This window comes from Trichoderma reesei (assembly GCF_000167675.1).
Source record: "Trichoderma reesei QM6a unplaced genomic scaffold TRIREscaffold_7, whole genome shotgun sequence".
In the NCBI taxonomy this organism is placed as follows: Eukaryota; Fungi; Ascomycota; class Sordariomycetes; order Hypocreales; family Hypocreaceae; genus Trichoderma; species Trichoderma reesei.
This window is the reverse complement of record NW_006711154.1, coordinates 369,975-389,206: the sequence shown is the minus strand read 5'-3', so window position 1 is coordinate 389,206 and position 19,232 is coordinate 369,975. Positions and strand designations below refer to the sequence as shown.

General features: G+C 56.2%; 4 protein-coding genes across 4 annotated transcripts; 1 reads left to right on the top strand and 3 right to left on the bottom strand.

Annotated features, from left to right (window-relative positions):
* The first annotated feature begins 24 nt into the window (after positions 1 to 24).
* Positions 25 to 911, top strand: TRIREDRAFT_77056 (uncharacterized protein). The gene is made up of 2 exons (XM_006964609.1): positions 25 to 508; positions 629 to 911. Exons 1-2 carry the CDS (start codon positions 253 to 255, stop codon positions 760 to 762), a joined length of 390 nt encoding a protein of 129 aa, XP_006964671.1. The 5' UTR covers positions 25 to 252; the 3' UTR covers positions 763 to 911.
* Positions 912 to 1,405: 494 nt separating this feature from the next.
* On the bottom strand, positions 1,406 to 4,057 carry TRIREDRAFT_60346 (uncharacterized protein; the record flags this gene model as incomplete). The annotated part of the gene is made up of 2 exons (XM_006964424.1): positions 1,406 to 2,165; positions 2,235 to 4,057. 2 exons carry the CDS (start codon positions 4,055 to 4,057, stop codon positions 1,406 to 1,408), a joined length of 2,583 nt encoding a protein of 860 aa, XP_006964486.1.
* Positions 4,058 to 4,799: 742 nt separating this feature from the next.
* Positions 4,800 to 12,401, bottom strand: TRIREDRAFT_106331 (cis-Golgi transport protein particle complex subunit; the record flags this gene model as incomplete). Its single annotated transcript, XM_006964423.1, has 4 exons — positions 4,800 to 8,926; positions 9,118 to 9,284; positions 11,150 to 11,807; positions 12,053 to 12,401. 4 exons carry the CDS (start codon positions 12,399 to 12,401, stop codon positions 4,800 to 4,802), a joined length of 5,301 nt encoding a protein of 1,766 aa, XP_006964485.1.
* A 2,969-nt stretch (positions 12,402 to 15,370) lies between these two features.
* On the bottom strand, positions 15,371 to 17,786 carry TRIREDRAFT_106330 (uncharacterized protein; the record flags this gene model as incomplete). Its single annotated transcript, XM_006964422.1, has 10 exons — positions 15,371 to 15,571; positions 15,636 to 15,676; positions 15,760 to 15,940; positions 16,049 to 16,285; positions 16,360 to 16,558; positions 16,624 to 16,689; positions 16,768 to 16,803; positions 16,861 to 16,941; positions 17,013 to 17,058; positions 17,279 to 17,786. 10 exons carry the CDS (start codon positions 17,784 to 17,786, stop codon positions 15,371 to 15,373), a joined length of 1,596 nt encoding a protein of 531 aa, XP_006964484.1.
* Between the last annotated feature and the right edge of the window lie 1,446 nt (positions 17,787 to 19,232).

The window sequence follows — 19,232 nt, the reverse complement described above, 5'->3', positions numbered from 1 at the left end:
CCTCGCGCATACCGTTTCCTTGACTTTCCTCCTCTGTCCGCTCCGCCGCCGCCTCTCCTGCATCCTAGATACCCTTCAGCGCTCATCTCCGCAGCTTCGCCAGCTTTTCAAATCCCCCTTCGCGGGGCTGTCATCCATCAACACCCCGACTCCAATCTCACCTTTGTCCATCACGACGACAGACCTTTGACGCTCATCACACGACAACCCAACGATTGCCTGAAGTAGAAAAGAAACGATTCTCTACCCACCATGCCTACCGCCGGCCTCAAGACCATCATTGCCCTCTCCTTCGTCCTCGCCGTGGGCTTCCTCCTCGTCATCCTCTCCTGCGCCCTCTACAAGGTCTACTACCCGCTCCTCGTCGTCGCCACGTACGTCCTCGCGCCGCTGCCCAACTGGATCTGTGGCCGGTGCGCCAACCCGGACGACTTTGTCGAGACTGGCGGCGCGGCGGTGCTCGACTTGGGGAGGTTCTTCACCGGCTTCTTTGTTGTCATGGGAATTGGTACGTTTTGCCGTCATCCTCTTTTTTGGCTCATTCGCTCTTTTCGTCCACGGGCTCTCCTCTAAAAGGAAACTCTGGAAAACAATGTACTGTACATGGACTAACTCTCGCCCTGCGCAGCACTCCCCGTCGTCCTTGCGCATTCCGACCTCATCCGCGTCGAAGCCATGATCATGTCCATCACCGGCGGCTTGCTGATCTACGGGACCATCATCAGCTTCGGCATGTTCTTCCAGGAAGATCAGGAGTTTTGAAATAAAGCAGAAAGCGAAGTGTGCTTTAAACGACAGTCATTTATGAGGAAAAAAAACAAAAATGCCGATAGGGGGTTTTGCGAAGTGGGCGGAAAGGGGGACTCTGGGATGCTCCTTACGGTGTGTGCGAACATGAATGAGTGGTTCAGCCTACTACTCTTTTTGCTTGAGGAACGGAGTTTTTCTATTAACCTGTATCAGACTCGGTGATTCTTTGTAATGTTTTCATTGGTCCTTTGAGGCGGGATTTCATAGGGAGCATAAGCGGTTCTTAGGGGTTACTGTTGCAGGGCTCTTTTTCCACTACTATGCGTGTGTTGGATGTTTAGATGCGCGCTTGAAACATATCTTACTACGCAAAACGACAGGTGAACCATACATTTGTTTTTCTTTGAATGAGTTGTGTTATTCATTTATCTCGCAAAGAAAAAGCGTCGCTCGTGCGTCTGTCTGATCTACCGTATCTAATGTTGAACCATATCCGCTCATTCCCCCTTTGTTAAAACAAAAGCAAAGAGAAAAACACCTGCTATGCATATGTTGAAGTATCGACATCCTCCAAAGAATCCCTATACCACTTCCCTCCCCCCTTTCAATCGGTCTCTGCAACTTCCCCGCCCTGTAAAGCAGCAATTTTCCAGCTTCACGCGGCGTCTTTGAAAACGCCCAGAGGACCGCACAGCTTGATGAACATCTCCTCCGTCTCTCCCTCGGGCGTGCTCAAGATGGTCACCGCGCCGCCCGCCCCAATCCGCCAGACCTCTCTGGGCCGCGTCTCGCCTGGTCCTTCCGGCGGCGCCTCCTCGTCGTCCCAGCGGAACATGGTCCGGATGGTGACGCTCCAGCCGCCGTGGCCGCGCGCATCGAAGAAGCCGACGACGCCCGAGTAGATGCTTCGCTCTTCGGGCTCGAGGGCGCGCAGGATCTCGCAGCTGCGCTTCTTGGGCGCGCCCGTCATGCTGCCGGGCGGCAGGGCGGCGGCGAGCACGTCGAGCCCGTTGGGCGCGGCGCGCGACGACGAGGGCAGCTGGCCGTTGACGACGGTGATCATCTGGAAGACGCTCGAGTAGTCCTCCACCTTGAGGAGATCCGGCACGGTGACGTTGCGGGCGCCGCAGACGCCGTACAGGTCGTGCCGGACGAGGTCGACAATCATGAGGTTCTCGGCCTCCTCCTTGGGCACGTGGAGCAGCGCTTCGGCCTGCGCGAGCGTCGACACGGCCTCGGACTTGCGCACCGTGCCCTTCATGGGCCGCATGGAGCAGAGCCCCTTTGCGTCGTGGCCCAGGAACCGCTCCGGCGAGCTGCTCAGGATCGTGGCCCCGCCGAGGCGGATGAAGGAGCCGTAGGGGGCCGGCTGGCGGGCGCGGAGGGTGCGGTAGATTTGCCATGGGGTGCCGTGGCTGGACGCTTCTTCGCCGCTCGGCCATGCTGGAGAAGCTGCTTCGTTGTTGCTAGGACCGTCGGACGACGGCCGCAGGTGATGCGGTACATCGTCTCCGCGAGGTCGAATCATCTTCGTTTGAGCCGTAAGACACAGTTCGTATGACTGGCCCTCGGCAATGGCATCCTGACACTGGCGCACATCGTCCTCGTACTTGTTTGGCTGCGGTGTGTTGAAACGCAGCCTGCCGCTTGGCTCCTGGATGCTCTTCAGCAGCGCCTCGTTGGCCTGCTTCTTCGCGGCAATGGCCCTGTACTCGTCTGCTCCGTAGCCCGGCTGCTGCCATGCCCGCGAACTCTGCAGCTTTGCTACAATCTCATCGATCCACGACTGGGCATCTGAATCCGGGACCGTCAGAGCCTGCACATATGCCACGCCAGCCTGGTGATCAAGCACCAAACTCTTTGAGATCCAAGCAAAGCACAGATCCGGCCTGTGATGGCCCCTGCTATCAGAGACGGACTTTGGGGTCAAGGTACCAAGTCCCATCTCGTATGTGACAAAGCCCATGAACCCGCCCTTGAACGCCGGCTCCTGGCCGTCCTCCTCAGCTATCTTGCGCTGCTGCCAGTACTCGGAGATGACATTCCACACGTCGTAAGCGCCGTGCTCATCGCTGCGGTCGATTTCGATCCTCTGGCACGTCTCCTGCTGGCCTCCTGCCCCAGGCTGGCGCAGAGTCACCCAGTTGTCTCCGACGTGGTATTCAAAGCGCAGCGCCTGGTCAACCTCGAGCGCAATGACCGAGCTGCGTGCCAAGGGGTCGCCATTGACGGTGCTCGATGAGTCCAGCATGATGGAATCGACACCGCCGACACCCAGAAGCTCCGCAACGTCGGCTGCATCCACGCCATCGGGCAGCTTGATTCGACGACAAGTATAGACGGGTGCTGCCCTCGACGCAGCCAGGCCAGACTGCATATCCCGCCACCATTTCTGAGTTGCGATGTGGTTTTGGGCAGCGAGTCTCCGCTCGACAATCGTCGCTGGGGCCAGGCTGTCGAAAATGTGTTCAAAATCCACAGGCCGCACTCGTCTTCCGGTTACTTCGTTCCACTTGAGGGCCTGGCTGAACCAGTTCTTCAGCACGCCCTGCGCCGCAGCATCTGTGCATACAGACTCGGGATGGTACTGCACGCCCCAGAACGGCAGCCTCGCATGCCTCACGCCCATCAAGATCCTCTCGGGCTCGGCCTCCGCATCCTCGCTCTCCTCCATCGTCCACGCCAGCGGCACGAGATCCGGCGCTCCCTTGGGCGGCAGCCACATGTCCGTCTCCCACGCGTCCCGTGAGACGTCGTCCTGTCCCACGTCGGCGCACAGGCTGTGGTAGAGCGTCGCCCGGAACGGCGGCACGCCCGCAAAGATGTCGCCCGAGCGGTGCTCGATATCCCTCACCATGCCGTGCAGGCCCCTCCGCAGGCGCCGGATGCCGCCGCCAAAGTGCGCGACCAGGCTCTGGAAGCCCAGGCAGATGCCCAGCACGGGGACCGCAGCCTCGTCGCGCAGCCTCCACAGCAGGCGAAAGGCCCCGACGTCGGCCTCGCACAGCGGCGACCCGGGGCCGGGCCCGCAGACGACGGCGTCAAAGGCCGGCAGCCGGGCGAGGAACTGCTCGGGCGTCCAGTCGGGGCCCGGGTCCGCGTGCAGCGTCTTGAGGTCCATGTGCAGCACGTGCACCAGCACGTCGTCGCCCAGCGCCTCCTTGAGCAGCGACACGATGTTGTTGGTGAAGGAGTCGTAGGCGTCGAGGAAGAGGATCCGGCGAGCAGGACGGCGGCCGTCTTGCGCTGCTTCTGCCGGGGTCGAGGCCGAGAGGCCCGCAGCGGATTGCGACTCGAGGAGAGGCATGTCGTCGGCGGTTGGGAGGGAGATGGTCCAGTCCCCAGCTGTTGTCGCCTGTCAGCACGAATGCATGGAGAAGTGTTGGAGAAATCCGATTGACAGAAGAAAAGAAGAGGAAGATGAGAGGAAGCGGAAGGGAATCGAAGCAAGAGAAAAGAGGTCGAGGCGCAGAGGCTGAAAAGTCGAAAGAGGCGCTCCGAGATAGGAAACGGACAGGCCGCGTAGCGTCGGGTTTTTTTTATCTTGTTTTCTTGGCCAACCTTCTTATCTCTTTCGGATACAATCGACTCATAAGCGCTGCTGACGGCGCCGGACCACGAGGGAAGTCGTGCAGCTTGCAGCCAACAGCGTGCGTTGCTCTCATGTAATCAATTTCTCCAGGGCTGTCCAACTCCGATCCCTTCCAGGGCCAGAGCCGGAGTAGAGCAAGATGACGCCCATCACTGCAAGAATGCTGTATGCAAGTTGATGCTTTGCAGATAGACGCTGGCCACCCATACTATTACATCAAAGAAACTTGAAACGGTCATCTGATGATACACGTACACAAGACAAGTATGACTCCGCCTTCCTAGCATACAATACCAATAATCCTCAAGATAAAAAAAAACAAAAAAGGCCGTCTATTATCTGTAGAGATATATGCAGCAGAATGTCTTCATCGCAGTCGCAGTCGCTATTTGCCGCCGTGACCTCCGAGGCCGAAAAGCAACGTTCTCGTCATCAAAAAATAGGGGGGGCTCTAAGTTCATTCATCATCCTTCACCCTCAATATACATGGGCGTCGTGAATGCCACATCCTCCGCTCCTTTGCACCAATCGCCTTGTCCTCTCTCGTCTGGGTGTCTGACCGCGGGCGCCCCTGGAGCGGCTCGTCGCCGTCGCCCTTCTCGTTCTCCTCCAAGACCAGGACTTCCTCCACGGACGCCGTGAGCTCAAACTCTCCCCTGCAAAGCGCCGTTACGCCAATGACAAAGTCTGTGCTGCCGCCGCCCGGGAGCTCTGGCAGAAGCTGCTGTAGCGTACCGTTCCACACAAACTTGCGCGTATAGTCGAGCGCAATGTTGACGGAGCGATGACACAGCGCCGGCAGGAGCCTCACCAGGGGCTTGATTGGTTGGCTGGTTCTATTCGTGACTCGCGTCCGCACCTGTATAAACTCGTCGACAAACGCCGTGCTGATGCTGTTGCCCTCGGCCTCTCCCGGCCGCTCCACGGTGACATCGATACCAATCTCGCCAACCTTGACAATGTCGATGATGCGGGTAGTCAGGCGGATATTGCGGAGCTCGATAGTGCCACTTCGCTTCGGCACTGCCGTTGTTCTCCAGGTCGCCTTGAGAGAGTCGAGGAGCCTCTCTCTGTACCAAAACGCCTCTCTGTTGGCGCGCTCCATCTCGGGTGTGATTTTGCTGGTGCTCACCACAAACTGCCTGTTCTTTGTGGGGTTCAGGCTGGGGATAGGCGCGTACGGGTCTTCCAAGTACACTCGCTTCACGGGCATGATGATTCGGCTCGTTTTACCCGGCAGAATGCCTTCCTCAACAGCCATGCCATCATCGTTCTCAACATGGACTGCCATCTGCGTGGGCCACGCATTTCTCAGGTCCACAGAGAGTAAGCAGTATTCATCCGGCTTCGTTGGCTTCGTGCCCCCCAAGCGCTCCCACAGCGGCTGTGGGATCAAGCCGTGCATGGGTATCGCGTCCAGTCTTGCCAGCTCAACGCTTGCGTTAACCGTGACAGTCAGCGGCACAGAGACCTGTCGCGTATAAAACTGCTCTGTTACCTCGTCACGAGGAACGCCGAGGTATGTGTAATCGATCTGGATTGTCGCATGCGTCAGGCCAGGCTTGCCGAGGATCTCAAACTCGAATGTCGCCTCTCCTCCCGGGGCAATGTCACGACTCTGGGTGGCCCGCGGGAGTCGTAGCGCTTGTTTCTTCATGAGTATCAATTCGTATTCATACAGCTCCGCTGGCGTAGCATCTCGGTTCGCGAGAGCCGTCTGTAGAGGCTCCTGCGTCGAGTCCTTGAACGAGAATAGCATAAAGTCAACCGGCGTCGTGGACTGATTTTGTAACGTGATAGAGAAGATATGCCTCTCTCCCTCTAGGATCATGACTGAGGACTGAGGAAGCGTCGTCGACTTCACCGTCACCAAAGGCTGAGGCTGAGTGACGTTGAGGTCAAGGGTGAACGGCTCCAGGGGCATATCATGGAATTTGCCCGACATCATGGGGGCGGTCACTGATGCAATCCCCTTGACCTTGACCTTGTCTTCTGGGTAGGGCTTCCAGTGCTTGGGGAAGACGGCGAACCTTCTCTCCCTGCACCCCTTGACCTTGATGATGGCCCCCGTCACCTTGATGGAGCCTGCTTCTTTTGCCAAGCCTTGTAGCCGAACTGCTTGCGTTCGGTAGGGGCCGATGATGGTGCTTTCGCTCATGGCCTCGAAGTCGACACCGTCCGTTTCTAAACGTATACTTTCGATATCCAACTCAACGTCATAGGTGTTTTGAACCGTCACCTTGAATTTCGCCACCTCTCCAGCGACCAAGTTTGCGGCGGCCGTCTCGTCCGGCTCCTGCAGGAAGGGATTGTAGATGAAGGGGTTAACATCCTGCGACGCTCGCATCGTCGTCTCTCCTGGCAAAACGCTGCGGGCATGGGGGATAGGGATCCGGGTACTCGGCAGCGGCTCCAGTGCAATCTCCCGGACAAGAAACTCATCCCAAAACTCAGCAGTCAAGTGCGACATGCCCAGCTTCTTGACGAGATTGGAAGTTCGTGAGATGTTACTCACAAGACGAATCTGCTCGTCTCGATGAATCTTTGGCGATGCATCTTCGCGGCGGGGGCCAGGAGCGACGCCGGATCCAGCCGTCCGCATCAAGTCGCTGGAGAACTTGAGAACACCGTTAAAGTCCGGCAAGGCTTCCGAGAAGTTGATGCACGCTCGCAAGATGTTGAGCTTGATGTCGGGGAATCCGAAGAACCTCGTCTTCATCTGGCCACGGATTCGAGCAATCACAGCTTCGTCCGAGTCGTCGAACCCTTCTCGGAGGGACTGCCTCCGGGGCTTTGCCCTATCGAATCCGACAACGCCGTAAGACTTGCAAAGGAGCTCGAGAAAGGCCTCTATGCCCTGCTCAATGTCTCCCTCGGCCAGGTCCAGCGCCATCGCCCCAGTCGCACCCTGCCCGTTACTGCCCGGTGTCAGCGCCACCAGACCTGCAGCAGGATGGACCCCGGCATCCGCAGCTCCGCGTGTTCTCGCTTCGACGAGCCCTCCAATGAGAACCGAGACTAACTCGCGAGTCACCATGGCCTTCTTCCGATGATAGCCCAGGGGTCCCAGTACAGCCGCGATGCCGCTCAAGATCGATATCCGGTCAACGGTGGTGAGCAGCTCGGTGGCCGTGGAGGGGAATGCTTTGAACAGTAGGGTCAGGATTTGTTGCCTCGTGGGCGTTATCAGCAGCCGCGGCGAGGTTGTGAGATGCATGTTATCCAACCCTTTCCCTAATACCATCATATCAAACGCCTGCTGGTTTAACTTGCCATCGCAAAAGTGCATGGCCGACAATATCTTGCTGAATCTAATCACTGTCTCTGCTAATGGCAAAGGGGGGACGTTCTCGGCCGAGATTCTAGAATAGAGGCCTACTATTCGATCCAAGAGTTCGGGGAGGAGAGCTTGAAGATATCGAAGGTGCCTGGGTTGAGACTGGTCGGTATTTTCCGGCTCGGGCTTGAGCGACGAGTGCTTATCCTGTGCGGGAAGACACACAGTCGGTATCTGGAAGGTTAATCCCGACCAGCCGAGTAGCAGTAGGTTCATGAGGATCAGTTCGAGAGCTTTCCCGTGCCAGATGTGGTCGTTCAGGGACTTGGCGGCGGCGGCTCCTTCGCCCAGTTCCTTCAGGGAATCTCCCCAGCGACCAGCCTGCAGGTACATGGATCCTATCACAATGGATGACCTGCCTTTTCCTTTGAGGCGCCACCGGTCGTTTGCTCCCCCCGGCCCGAATCCTTGCACGGAGACGCGGTTCGAATCCTCGGCGAAATCGGACTTGCTGTGCGCTTCAGGCGACTCTGACCTCTGGCTCGAAGCGCTTGGGAAATCGTCCGCAGTCAGGGGAGGGCTGGAAAGGTTGCTCTTCAGTGGCGTGGACGGGCGGCCTGGCGTTGAAACGCTCGAACCGGGAATCCCTTGCGAGGAAGCTGGAGGCAGCGACAGGCGGCCCCCTGATCGATCAGGCAAGCCTGCAGAAGAGTTGGAGCGCTGAAGGTGTTGAGGAATGGCGAACTGAGAGTTGCGCCTGGTAAAACTGGTTGGCGAAGTGGCATCGGGGCCCCACGACGTGGTGCTGAGCTGTCTGGCCAGGGAGTAGCCGCCCGGCGACTCAATCGCCGTCATAGCCTCGTACGATTTGCCCAGAGTTGTCATTTCGGCCAGCAGCAGCGACGATATGTCGCACATGACCGTCTTCATCGTGGTTCGTTTCGACTCCTCGGGCGGGGGGATTGCCGCCATGCCCTCGGGAATGGGCACTTCCGTCGCCGGCGAGACATAATCGAAGATGAGGACCCGATGTATGAGAGCTTTGGGGTAGTTGTCGCGCAGGTCCTCGAGCTCCTGGTACAGCGCCCTGATATTCTTCTCTACCGGCGTGGGTCCCTTGCCATTCATGGAGCTCCGTTTGCTATAGGTCACGTCGCCCAACTCTGTACCGTCAGCGATGGCGAGGACGGCCATTGGCTCGCGGAAGAGGTCGAACGGCGAGAGGGCGAGGTGCGAAGGAGGGGGAACGTGGGTGATGAGGTCGTAGAGCATTGCGCCGTCGGGGTACGCCAATGGCGAGAACATGTCTGGAGAAGCTTCGCATCAGTTTGTCAAGTCCCGAGAAGCGGCGTGTCGATGCAGGGCGTATTATGGCGCAACCGGCCCCCGTCTGTCTCTCCGTCTTCCCTAACCTGCCTCTTGCGCCCCGTCCTTCTCTTGGGTATACGACTTATCGCGCTCTTAGCCCACAACCCTCCTCGATCTTCATTGTACTTACTTCTGTTGGGGCGCCCATCGGCGCTGATGTCCCTGAGCTGGACGACATGCTCGGCCTGCAGCCTCTCGGCAAACGACGCAAACCTGGCCGCCTTGATCCTTCCGAGGGGTAGCAGCAGCGCCTTCACCCTCGCGGGAGCAATGGGAAGCAAAGGGTCCAAGCTCATTCTAGCATCTAGAGTCGCTCAAGCATCGTCCGGCGGGGGGTCTCAGGGATGCCCATACAGGCAGGCTCGTCGCGACGGTGAGGGAGAGTCGATGCCGCCGTGGGAGCTGCTGCGCATGTTCCTTTGGGGGGGCGCTCCGGGTCGTTGGATCGCGGCTCAGGGCCTCGGGGCGCGCAAACGGGAGGCAGGCTGGGCTTGTCGGGTCGAGCAATCGGCGGGCCGTTGGCAAGCTGCTGTGCAATGAGGGACTGCAGCACCAGAAGCTGGCACGATGTTGGTCTCTGGACAGCTTGTCGCAACCTACCTAGTGTCCCACCCGTGACCTCCCCAAAACGAAGGTTCCCCTTCCCTCCCCCTCAGGCCTGACGCAGTGGAGCTCTAGGAGGGACCGACGGACTGATATTTTTACGTCCCGAGCAAATCACTGGGGCCAATTTCTGGGGATCTGCGCGCAGCTTTTGGCGGGGGGAGCTGGTGCTTACAGAGCCGAGCGGGGACCTGAGTTCGCTGAGTCGTAGGGCTGCTGGAGCTTGACTCTTCTGTAATAACAGCCCGTGGAGGGCTGGACCCGTGTAACGTTGGAACCTGGAACCTTGGAAGTGTCGGGTATTGTAACCAAGTGGCCAGGTCTCCCCCAGAGGTGAGGCCGAGGGATCAAAAGACAATGTGATAGTAGAGCGTATTAGAGGTAAGGTAGAATGAAGCTAGAGATGTCCATCTACTATGGGATATGATAATACTGACAGCAGCAGCTGCAAAGCCCAAAATCAAAATAGTCAAGAATAAGAATGGAGGGTCAACGAAAGCTACCTTACCTATATGTAGAGGTCAATCAATCCACAAGCACCACGACGGTTTGGCGGTGACTCAGCATGTGGTGCAACAACGAATGAAACTTGAACTTTCAAACACGTCTCACAGGCATACTTTGACTGCGAGGAAACTTGGTAGTTTGGATAAAATCAGCTATCAATCAATCAAATACAAAGAAACAAACGAAAATATGAATATCTGCTGTGCTACTGAAACCAATTCAGATCCCAAATTCAGAAATGATCTGTAATGGCCCCAAAACCACATGAGCCGGGGGAGAGCTTAATCAACAGCTGGAGATGGCAATCCGCGATATCGCCGAACGATGCCCGCCGTTTCCAGCAAAAGCATCCACTTTGCCGACAGGGAGGGTAGCTAATTTATGGCTTCCAAGCTGGAGTACAGTACACGTACAGACGACAGCCCGCTCCGATCTGGATCGGCAGTACGTGTATTTCGAGCAACCACCATGACGAATGACAGACGACAGCATGTCTGCATGGAAATGTATGGTAGACTTGAGTGAGTCGGGGAAACTCTGGGAAACACGTATTACTGATTCCAGAATCAATTGTCAATCAAGTCTATGTAAATGAATGCTAAAGAAGAAAAAACAACATGAAGAACTTTTCCAGCACCGCGTTATGAACAACAGTGAGTTAAAGAAGAATCAAGAATATAGCCAAGGTGAAGTATCTGTTCAAAGATGCGACGCCGAACTTTCAGTCATCGGTTTCCCTAGCCCTATACTTGATATTAAAGAAAGCAAGAAAGAAAGCAAGAAAGAAAGAAAGCAAGAAAGAAAGAAAGAAAGAAAGAAAGCAAGAAAGAAAGAAAGAAAGAAAGAAAGAAAGAAAGAAAGAAAGAAAGAAAGAAAGAAAGAAAGAAAGAAAGAAAGAAAGAAAGAAAGAAAGAAAGAAAGAAAGAAAGGTAGCAAAAGAGAAAAAAAAGTAAGCACCGTTGGCTCGGATAGATATTCTCGCTTTAGGCATTTGAAAACTTTTTTCGAGAAACTTGTTTCCTCAAGAAATTCCCCTCGTCATGTGGGACTACACGCCGTCGGTAGAAGGCCCAGTGGCCGGGGTCTGGCTGCTCGCGGCTGGTGTTTGGCTGGTACCGCGGTTCCTGTCGTCCCTGGCCTCCTCCGTCAACTCGCTCTCGAAGATGTCCACGGCAAGGCTCGCCTCAACGAAATCCTCCATCTCCTCCGTGACAGTCTTGAGCTTCTCCTTGACGGCAAGCGCACCTTCGGTCCCTACAATGTGCCGCGAAGGCGGGTTCTCGTGGCCCCCAATGGCCGTCAGCGCGTAAATCGTCTCGTTTACGAGCTTGTCGATGGACGAGGGCGGCAGCTTGGGGTAGCGGTAAAAGATTTCGCCCACAGCTTCGCCCGGCTCCAGTGACATGCTATCCGGTGACGTGGCGGCATTGTCGGACTCCGGGTTGGCCGGGACCGCCGTGTCGGGGTGGGAGTTGAGAACGGTCGTGAGCATCTCCCGGACGCTGGGGGCCTCGGCGAAGCTGCTGGCGTACGCGGGGATCTGCGGCGCAAAGGTGATGCGGTTGGTGAGCGACTGGATCTCCTTGTTGGGCTGCACGATGGTGACCTTGATGTTGAAGGGCGCCACCTCGTATGCCAGGGAGTCGCAGAAGCCCTCGAGGGCCCACGTCGCCGCCGTGTACATGGACATGTGCGGCGTGCCAATGTGGCCTCCGGTGCTCGTGAGGACCATGATGTGGCCGGTGTGCTGCGCCCGGAGCTGCGGCAGAGCGGCCTTGATGAAGTTGACCTGGGAGAAGAACAAGGTCTCGAACTGGTCCCTGGCCAGGCTCTGGGTGGCGAGGTTCGTGGACAGCTCCTCCACGGTCCCGACGACGGCTACGGCAGGTTAGCAAACATGGTCATGCCATCTGTGATCTGTAGGGTGCTTGATCATGTGTTTCGGCGGTACATACCTTCCGACCGACAGCACAAGAGAATATCAATCCTCCCAAAGACATCGACGGCCTCGGCAACGGCGGCGCCGCAGCCGCTCATGGTCCTCCCATCGCATCGTATGCCGCGGATCCTCTCCTTCCATCCCTCCCGGTCCTTCCGCCCACTAGTGCACTCATTGATGAGCTCGCGAAACTCGGCACTTCTCTCCTCGTGCTCAATCTCCAGGGGAGGGAAGCAGGCCGCGACGTTGTCGCCGTGCGACAGCAACTGCCGGATCAGACGCACGGCCAAGGGTGACAGCGATGCAGTCAGGAGCCACGTTCGAGGTGAATTATGGGTCGCTGTCGGGCTCTCTTGGTCAGCCATCGTGGGTGCTTATAGTTTGTCCTATCGAGAACATTGTACGAAAGGACGCGAGGGGGGGATGGAGGGTAATTGGGGCTGATCAGCTGGCAGGACTCGCAGGCATTGGCAGTGCGAGAAAATGGAGAGGAAGAAGAATAAGAAAAGGAAGAAGAAAAGGGTGGAGAGGAAAGAGAGGACGTGAGACAAGGAAAGGTGTTTATGAAATATGTGAATCAAGTCCGGCAGACTAAGGTGTTAGTGAAGATGCTGAATGAAACATATTGACATGGACACAACGAGGTCATAGAAAAATAAATGCCTAAGAAAATGTGTCAAACTTTCCTCGGCATTCTGGAATGCCAGACTGAAATGACATCAATTGCAAGTGCCGGGTGTCTTTGAAAGCAAATCCAAGCCATCATAAATCAGGGAAGAAATTGCCATCTCCGGCACTGGACGAGAGAAACAGCCAGTGACGGCATCGTCACGGAAAGAGGGCGTCGAGCTGCACACAGCCCGGGCGATTGCCGCATAGGACCAAAACATGGACCTTACCTAGACAGCTGTGTGTGATATGATGGGCAAGGAACAGGGCTAATACGTGTATAGCAAGCAGATGGAGGTGAGGGTGAGGTGATTTGATGCGATCAAGATCCAAAAGTTCACGGAGGCTGCACTTACGAAATACGGCCGGAGTCACGTCCAGCAGGCGGCTCTGGCTCAGCAGGCTATAGCGCTGGGGAGCAGCCTTTGGCGGTTGCGCAGGCCGGTTGTCGCTGGACATGGTGCCCGAGTTATAGGGCGTCGCTCGCTGTATTACTCGTCAAGGGTACCACCTGCAGCAGCGGACAGCAACACACGTGTAAGCCGAGCCACACAGATCGAGCAAAGCGAAGATGGCGAGAGGTGAAGACTTGAGGTGAACGACAACAGAGCAACGAATAGACTTGAGATGAAAAAGAGTGTATGAAGGAAACCAGAAGACACACAAGTACCAAAGAATGAGGGTGAGGCACTATGTAAGGAAAGACAGGTAGAATGGGAATGGAAGAGCGCAGAGCCATATGTACTCGATGCCATGTCGAGCAACACAGGTACCCAGCCGAGCGTAGCTCTTCCACATCGTCCCTCTTCTCTTGCGACTGAATCGTTTAACCAGGCTGCATCCAGCCTAACGGCATGTGCCGGACTTGAGAGCGGCGATATTCACGTTCAAGACCGGACGGATCAGCCAGTGACGGCCCCCAGTGCCTGCTTAGATCATGACATCCGGCCCCAGAGCAAACATGTAGCCTGAATCCATCGCCATAGATAGGTCCATAGCTTCTTGTCCTGGGCACATTGTCCCCATAGGTAGGTAGGTAGGTCGGTTACGCCCCCACCGGACCGGACGACCTCGGGCCTATCGATGGTGATACCAGACCCGTTGTCGGTTCACGCCTCTCGGCCGCCTTGTAGGGCTGGTCTAGTACATGTAAGCTTCCTCTCTATCTTGTCTTTGCCTTACAAAGCTCCATGTCATGGCATGCAAAATAGACCAACAGAGGCTTAGGCATGCGCCGGGGAGGCGACCCGCGAAGAGTCAAAGGGGGGTGGTTTGAGCGGGAAGTACATAGAGTTTGTTGTTCGAGGCAAGACCTGACTCGGAGATGTAGCCGGTGAACGATATTTGGCCGTCGACGGTTGGCGGAAAAAGTAGATGTCATCTCACAAGCCCTCAGGAGGGAGTACATGCCATGTATTCCGTCTAAGTTTTGTCTGCAACTGCCGAGAGCGGGGGCCGCGCGAGATACATGAGAGGGAGTCCGTTGGCCACGAACGAAACGTCTAAGCCACTGAGTAGTACATGTTCGCTCATTAGGCGATAGGCGTTCTCTTTCGTCTCGTCAGCCTTGTATCGACGACAGGTTCCGCTTTGGGCAACTCTGGCTGTGGAATCAGCGGCACCTCCCGCGTAGGCACGCTTTTGCCACCGGAGGCCCCATGGGCGGCCGACGCTGCCGAGCACTTCCGGCCCGGGCTCGGTGCCTGCGGCGGAACAGACAACGACTTACATCTAGGTACCTGAATCCCACAGACATTGACACGCCAACAGGCTCGCAAGCGCATGCTTGTACTATAGAGTGAGGTATAGATTTGAACAGATGAGCAAATTTGTGCACTTGCCGCAGATGCTATCGTGCCGCAACAAACACCCGAACGTTGTTGAATCACAGATCTTGATACCCAAGTTCAGGGCCATGCGGCTCACCATGTGCCGCAATTGCGGCTTCAGCGCCGCTAATAGAGTACATTGCATTGGATGGATGGATGGATGTGTCGCTCCGGACCTGGAGCCCTCCATACTACATGTAGACTACAAGGCGAACCCCCGAGCTTCCTCCCATGCCGCCCGATTGCCGCTAACACACGACATGGAAACAACGTCACTAAAAGCGTCCAGCTGACGGAATCGACCTCAACTTGGGGGCAACATGCGCTTCTGGTTGACATTGAATCCTGCTGCGCCGAACCATCCTCGAGTCAAGGAGCTGGGCGATGGATGATTCTGTATCATTCTGGCAGCTCACGGCAACGAGGGGAGCTAGCGAGGCTCCAAGTGTCACTCTAGCGGCATCGTGGCGACAGGACATCACCGTCGAACCCCTTAGGCGAGTCTTAGTTCATCATGACAGGTCCAGTGGTTCCCTAGATCCGAGGCTGGCTCAAATCGGCTCTCGCAAGTCGCACTCAACATGCACCCCTGATTGGCCCGCCCCCCCTGTGCCCTCATATAAGTGTGTATCTGTCAGCAGACACAATCAATATCAAATCAACACAACGGGACAAAGTACGACTTGAGAAGAAAATAAGCGTCTGATGGTAAAGGGACTAGAATTCAACAACAAGGCAAGCAAGAACCGCCTGAGCACGCTACGCAGATCCACCCGTCTTCCATGCGTCCGTCGAGCCGAGCATCAAGCGCCACAGAATGCAAGGAGAGGGACTTTTCAAGACTTGATGTCTGCCCGCTCCTCCCGAATGCTATCCGGGTGGCCAAGTTCAGGCTCAGCTTCCACCTTCTTGACGAGCTCCGTGACGCCAAACAGGTCGTCCATGTGCTCCAAGCTAAGACCCTTGGTCTCAGGCACGAAGAACCACACAAAGATGCCCATGATGAAGCAAAAGGTTCCGAACATGAAGAACATGCCCTGTTAGGGAGAAATCGAGTCAGCACACCCGTTCTGAGGTTTCAATATGAGATTATCAACTTACATAGCCCGCCTTGCCCATCGTTGTCTGCATGGTGAGAACAGCTGTGGATTAGTTAGCAAATGTTTCCAAAGGTACTGTGGAACATATGGCATGACAAAAAAGGGGGAGGCGGCTGGTGGCTTACATCGAGCACAAACAAAGTTGAAGAGCCATTGAGTGGCGGCGCCAATGGCCACGTTCATGGCACGCAGTCGGGCAGTGGGTATCTCGCTGACCAGAATCCAGCAGACGGGGCCCCAGCCGAATTGGAACGACGCAGCCCATAGATAAATGCAGGTGATGGCAACATATCCGAACGCCGTGACCTAGAAGAGGGTTTAGAGCACGCGAATTAGCCAACAAGTCCATCGAGGCGATATAGCTGCATTGGGGGCGGAAAACCCGATGCATCCGCGCACGCCATCGTTACTTACCGGTTGTCCAGCAATAGGGGGCTGAACTCGTCCGTAGATGCCCACAATGTACAGGAAGATGCCTTGGGCGGCGGCCGTCCACAGCAGACTCCAGCGTCGACCAAGCGAGTCGGCCACGAAGACGAGGAAGACAGCGCAAGCTGCCGTCTTGACCACGCCATAAACTCCAGTGGCGAACAGCGAAGAGTCATTGCCAGTCATTCCAAGGTTGGTGAAGATTTGGGGAGCATAGTAGTTCTACGTCGTCCACCGTTAGCATTTCCCCTCCAGGTCCGACAAGGTTGAGACAGCTTCAAGGTTCAGGGCCTTACAATGGCATTGACACCAGTCATTTGCTGGAAGATCATGAGGAGGATGGAGATGACGGCTCGGTTGCGGTTGCCAGGGATTGTCCACATTTCCCTGAGGAGCGTCTTGAAGGTGGCGTCTCCAGTCAGGCGTCTCTCATGCTCAAGCTGATCCGCCATTTCCTGGATCTCGTTCTGCACGTATTCCGAGTCGGCAGGCAGACTATACACCCCCTACTGTCAGACAATCGCATTGTAAACACGGCTAGTGGCTCTGATATGTCTTACCCTCGGAGCTTTACAAGGACTTTCGTGGCACGGTCCCAATCGTCTCGTCTGGCGCACCATCTCGGGCTGTATCAGGGGGGGTTAGTCTCACGATGCTTCTTATAGCTATTGAGGCCATCGCAAAAGGCCAGTAAGGAATCGTACCTTTCAGGAGAAATGAACATGCCAACCATCAAGAAGCTGCGTTGCTGTCAGCAAGCGGAACGGCTGCAATCCATGAGTTCTTAGAGCACTTACACGGCTGGAAGAGCCTGCAGGGTGAGAGGAATGATGTAGATGGCAGGGGCTGAGACGTGCAACAGGCATCCGTAGTTGACCCTAAGATGGCATCTTTGTAAGTTGATTGTTATCGAAAACATGTCGAGGAAGAGGATCGGGCGTTTCCATACCAGAAGGCGAGCATGATGCCGAAGACATTGAAGAGTTGGTAAAAGGCTGTTTTCCAACATTGTCAGCATGGCTTTTGGTATCCATTTTTACGTTGTTTGCGAATGATCATGTTAGGTACGGTAGAAGTCATCGAGGGCTGAAGTAGGTAGTAGGTAGGGCGGTGTCCCCGGGCAGATGAATTGATGCCTGAGGTTGGGGAGGGAGGTACAAGTCCAGAGTGTAGGTTGATTTCATGTCATCAAGCGCCCAAGCTCTCTGCTCTTACCTGTCAAGCCACCTCGAATGGCACGAGGAGCGCACTCGGACACATACAACGGAGTCAGTGCCGATGCAGCACCGATCCCCAGACCGGCAATGAATCGGCCGACATACATGACAGCCAGCGTGCCGTCGGCGGCAGACGCAGCCTGGAAGATGATGCCGACAATGGTCAGAAGTCCTGCGGCGATCAGGGCAAATCGGCGACCATATCGATCCGTGACCCAGCTGGTGAAGAAGCATGCGGCAAAGCACCCTGCCTGCAGCGTGGATACAATGTTCTGGTTCATGTTGGACTTGGCCTTGGGCGAGCTGTGCGCATAATGGAACTTCTCCTGGAAAGCAGGCATGGTCAGGATGCCGCCGATGGAACCCGTGTCCCAACCGAACAGCATGCCACCAAAGCATGCCGAGAAGACAAGGGTGAAGACACGCCATCCATAGATTTCGTCGGGATCGGTACGCATGGCCTCGTTGCGCACGATGGCGCGCAGGAACTTGGATGTTACGCCCATGGTGGCGGCGTGTTATAGTCGACTTGGCTTAATGCCTGGCTGATGGATCCGACCCGGCAGTTGTCGGTAGTGTTGAGCGTGGACTTGACAAAGGAGCACCACGATGTACCACAGAAGAGAAGAATTGTCTGTCCTTTGCAGGACTCGAGGCTCCGGTCGATAGCCTTGAGCAGCGAATTGAAATGGACGACTCCTGGACCAAGACAGAGCCGTGGAATTCACAAGGAGACGGACGAGAAGACAGGAGAGGAGAGACACGGGCGGACGAGGTCGTGCGACGCTGATATGTACTATTTGCTGATACAGCCGGGGACGGGCGACCCGCTTCTTGGGCTGGAGAGCAGACCCTGGTCCATCCCAGTCGAGGAACATGCCCAAAGGGCGAATGCAAGCGAAAGGAGCAGGCTAGGGCAACCCCCCCAAGATGCACGGAGCGATCAGACGAGTAAAACGGCCGGTCCCAAATTCCCCAGACTCTCGAGCCTACGGGCTGAGGGGGGGTGGGCACCCGGGAGCTCTTGGCCATCGACCACCGGGTGGAGAGAAGCGATGATCTGGTCGTTGGCTATACTACATCATACCTCAGACCTCAGGGCTCACGGCTGGCACTTGCGGGCAAGTGTGGGATGCAGAAGAGAATGCTGTGACGAGCGGTGCTGAGATGCATGATATTAGCCGTGGAGGGTGGCACCAACTGCAGACTGCGTACGCCTCAACGGAGCATTACAGAAAGGGCGAGACGACAGAGCTGGCTACACGGCATCGTTCTATCGCACATGGACGTTACACGCGTTCGCTCGCCAACAATGGCTTGTACGCTGTAGTGCTTCCACATTCTTGACGAACGAGGACGTTGTTGCAAAGTCCCTCGAGGGACACGAGAAAATGGGTTGTCGCCCCCATGGCCGGCGCCCTTCTTTGTCGGCCCTTTTACCTCCTCCCCATGTTCCTTGCTCGACTTTCTCTATTCTACGAATGGGCGATCAGTCGACTCCAGCAATCCGCTGGCAACGACTCTCCTCTTCGGTCTTCACCATGGACAACACGGAACGCAGCGTCAAGCTCACCAGGTGCTGGCTAGGGGGCGGGAAGCTGAGCGCCTCGAGGCAACCATTGCCGCAACAGAAGGAGCCCTGGATTTCTTGCATGGGCTAGCAGTCGCTAGCACACATCCAGAGCACAGCAGCCTGCTGCCAGGCTGTGTCTGGTCAGCCAAGGCGCTGCCTCACCCGTCGTGGAGCGCCATGACCTTAGTGCAAAGACACGGGCCGGGATCTATGGCTTCGGCTCTGCATTGAGGAGAAATCTCCCAGCGGAAGAACCACGTCCCACCAATGAACGGACGACTGACCGCCAAGCACGATGGCATCTCCATCTCGTGATGACGGACGAACAGACACGGATCCAACAGAGAGTACGAGTATGAGTATGAGTGCACTTTTGACT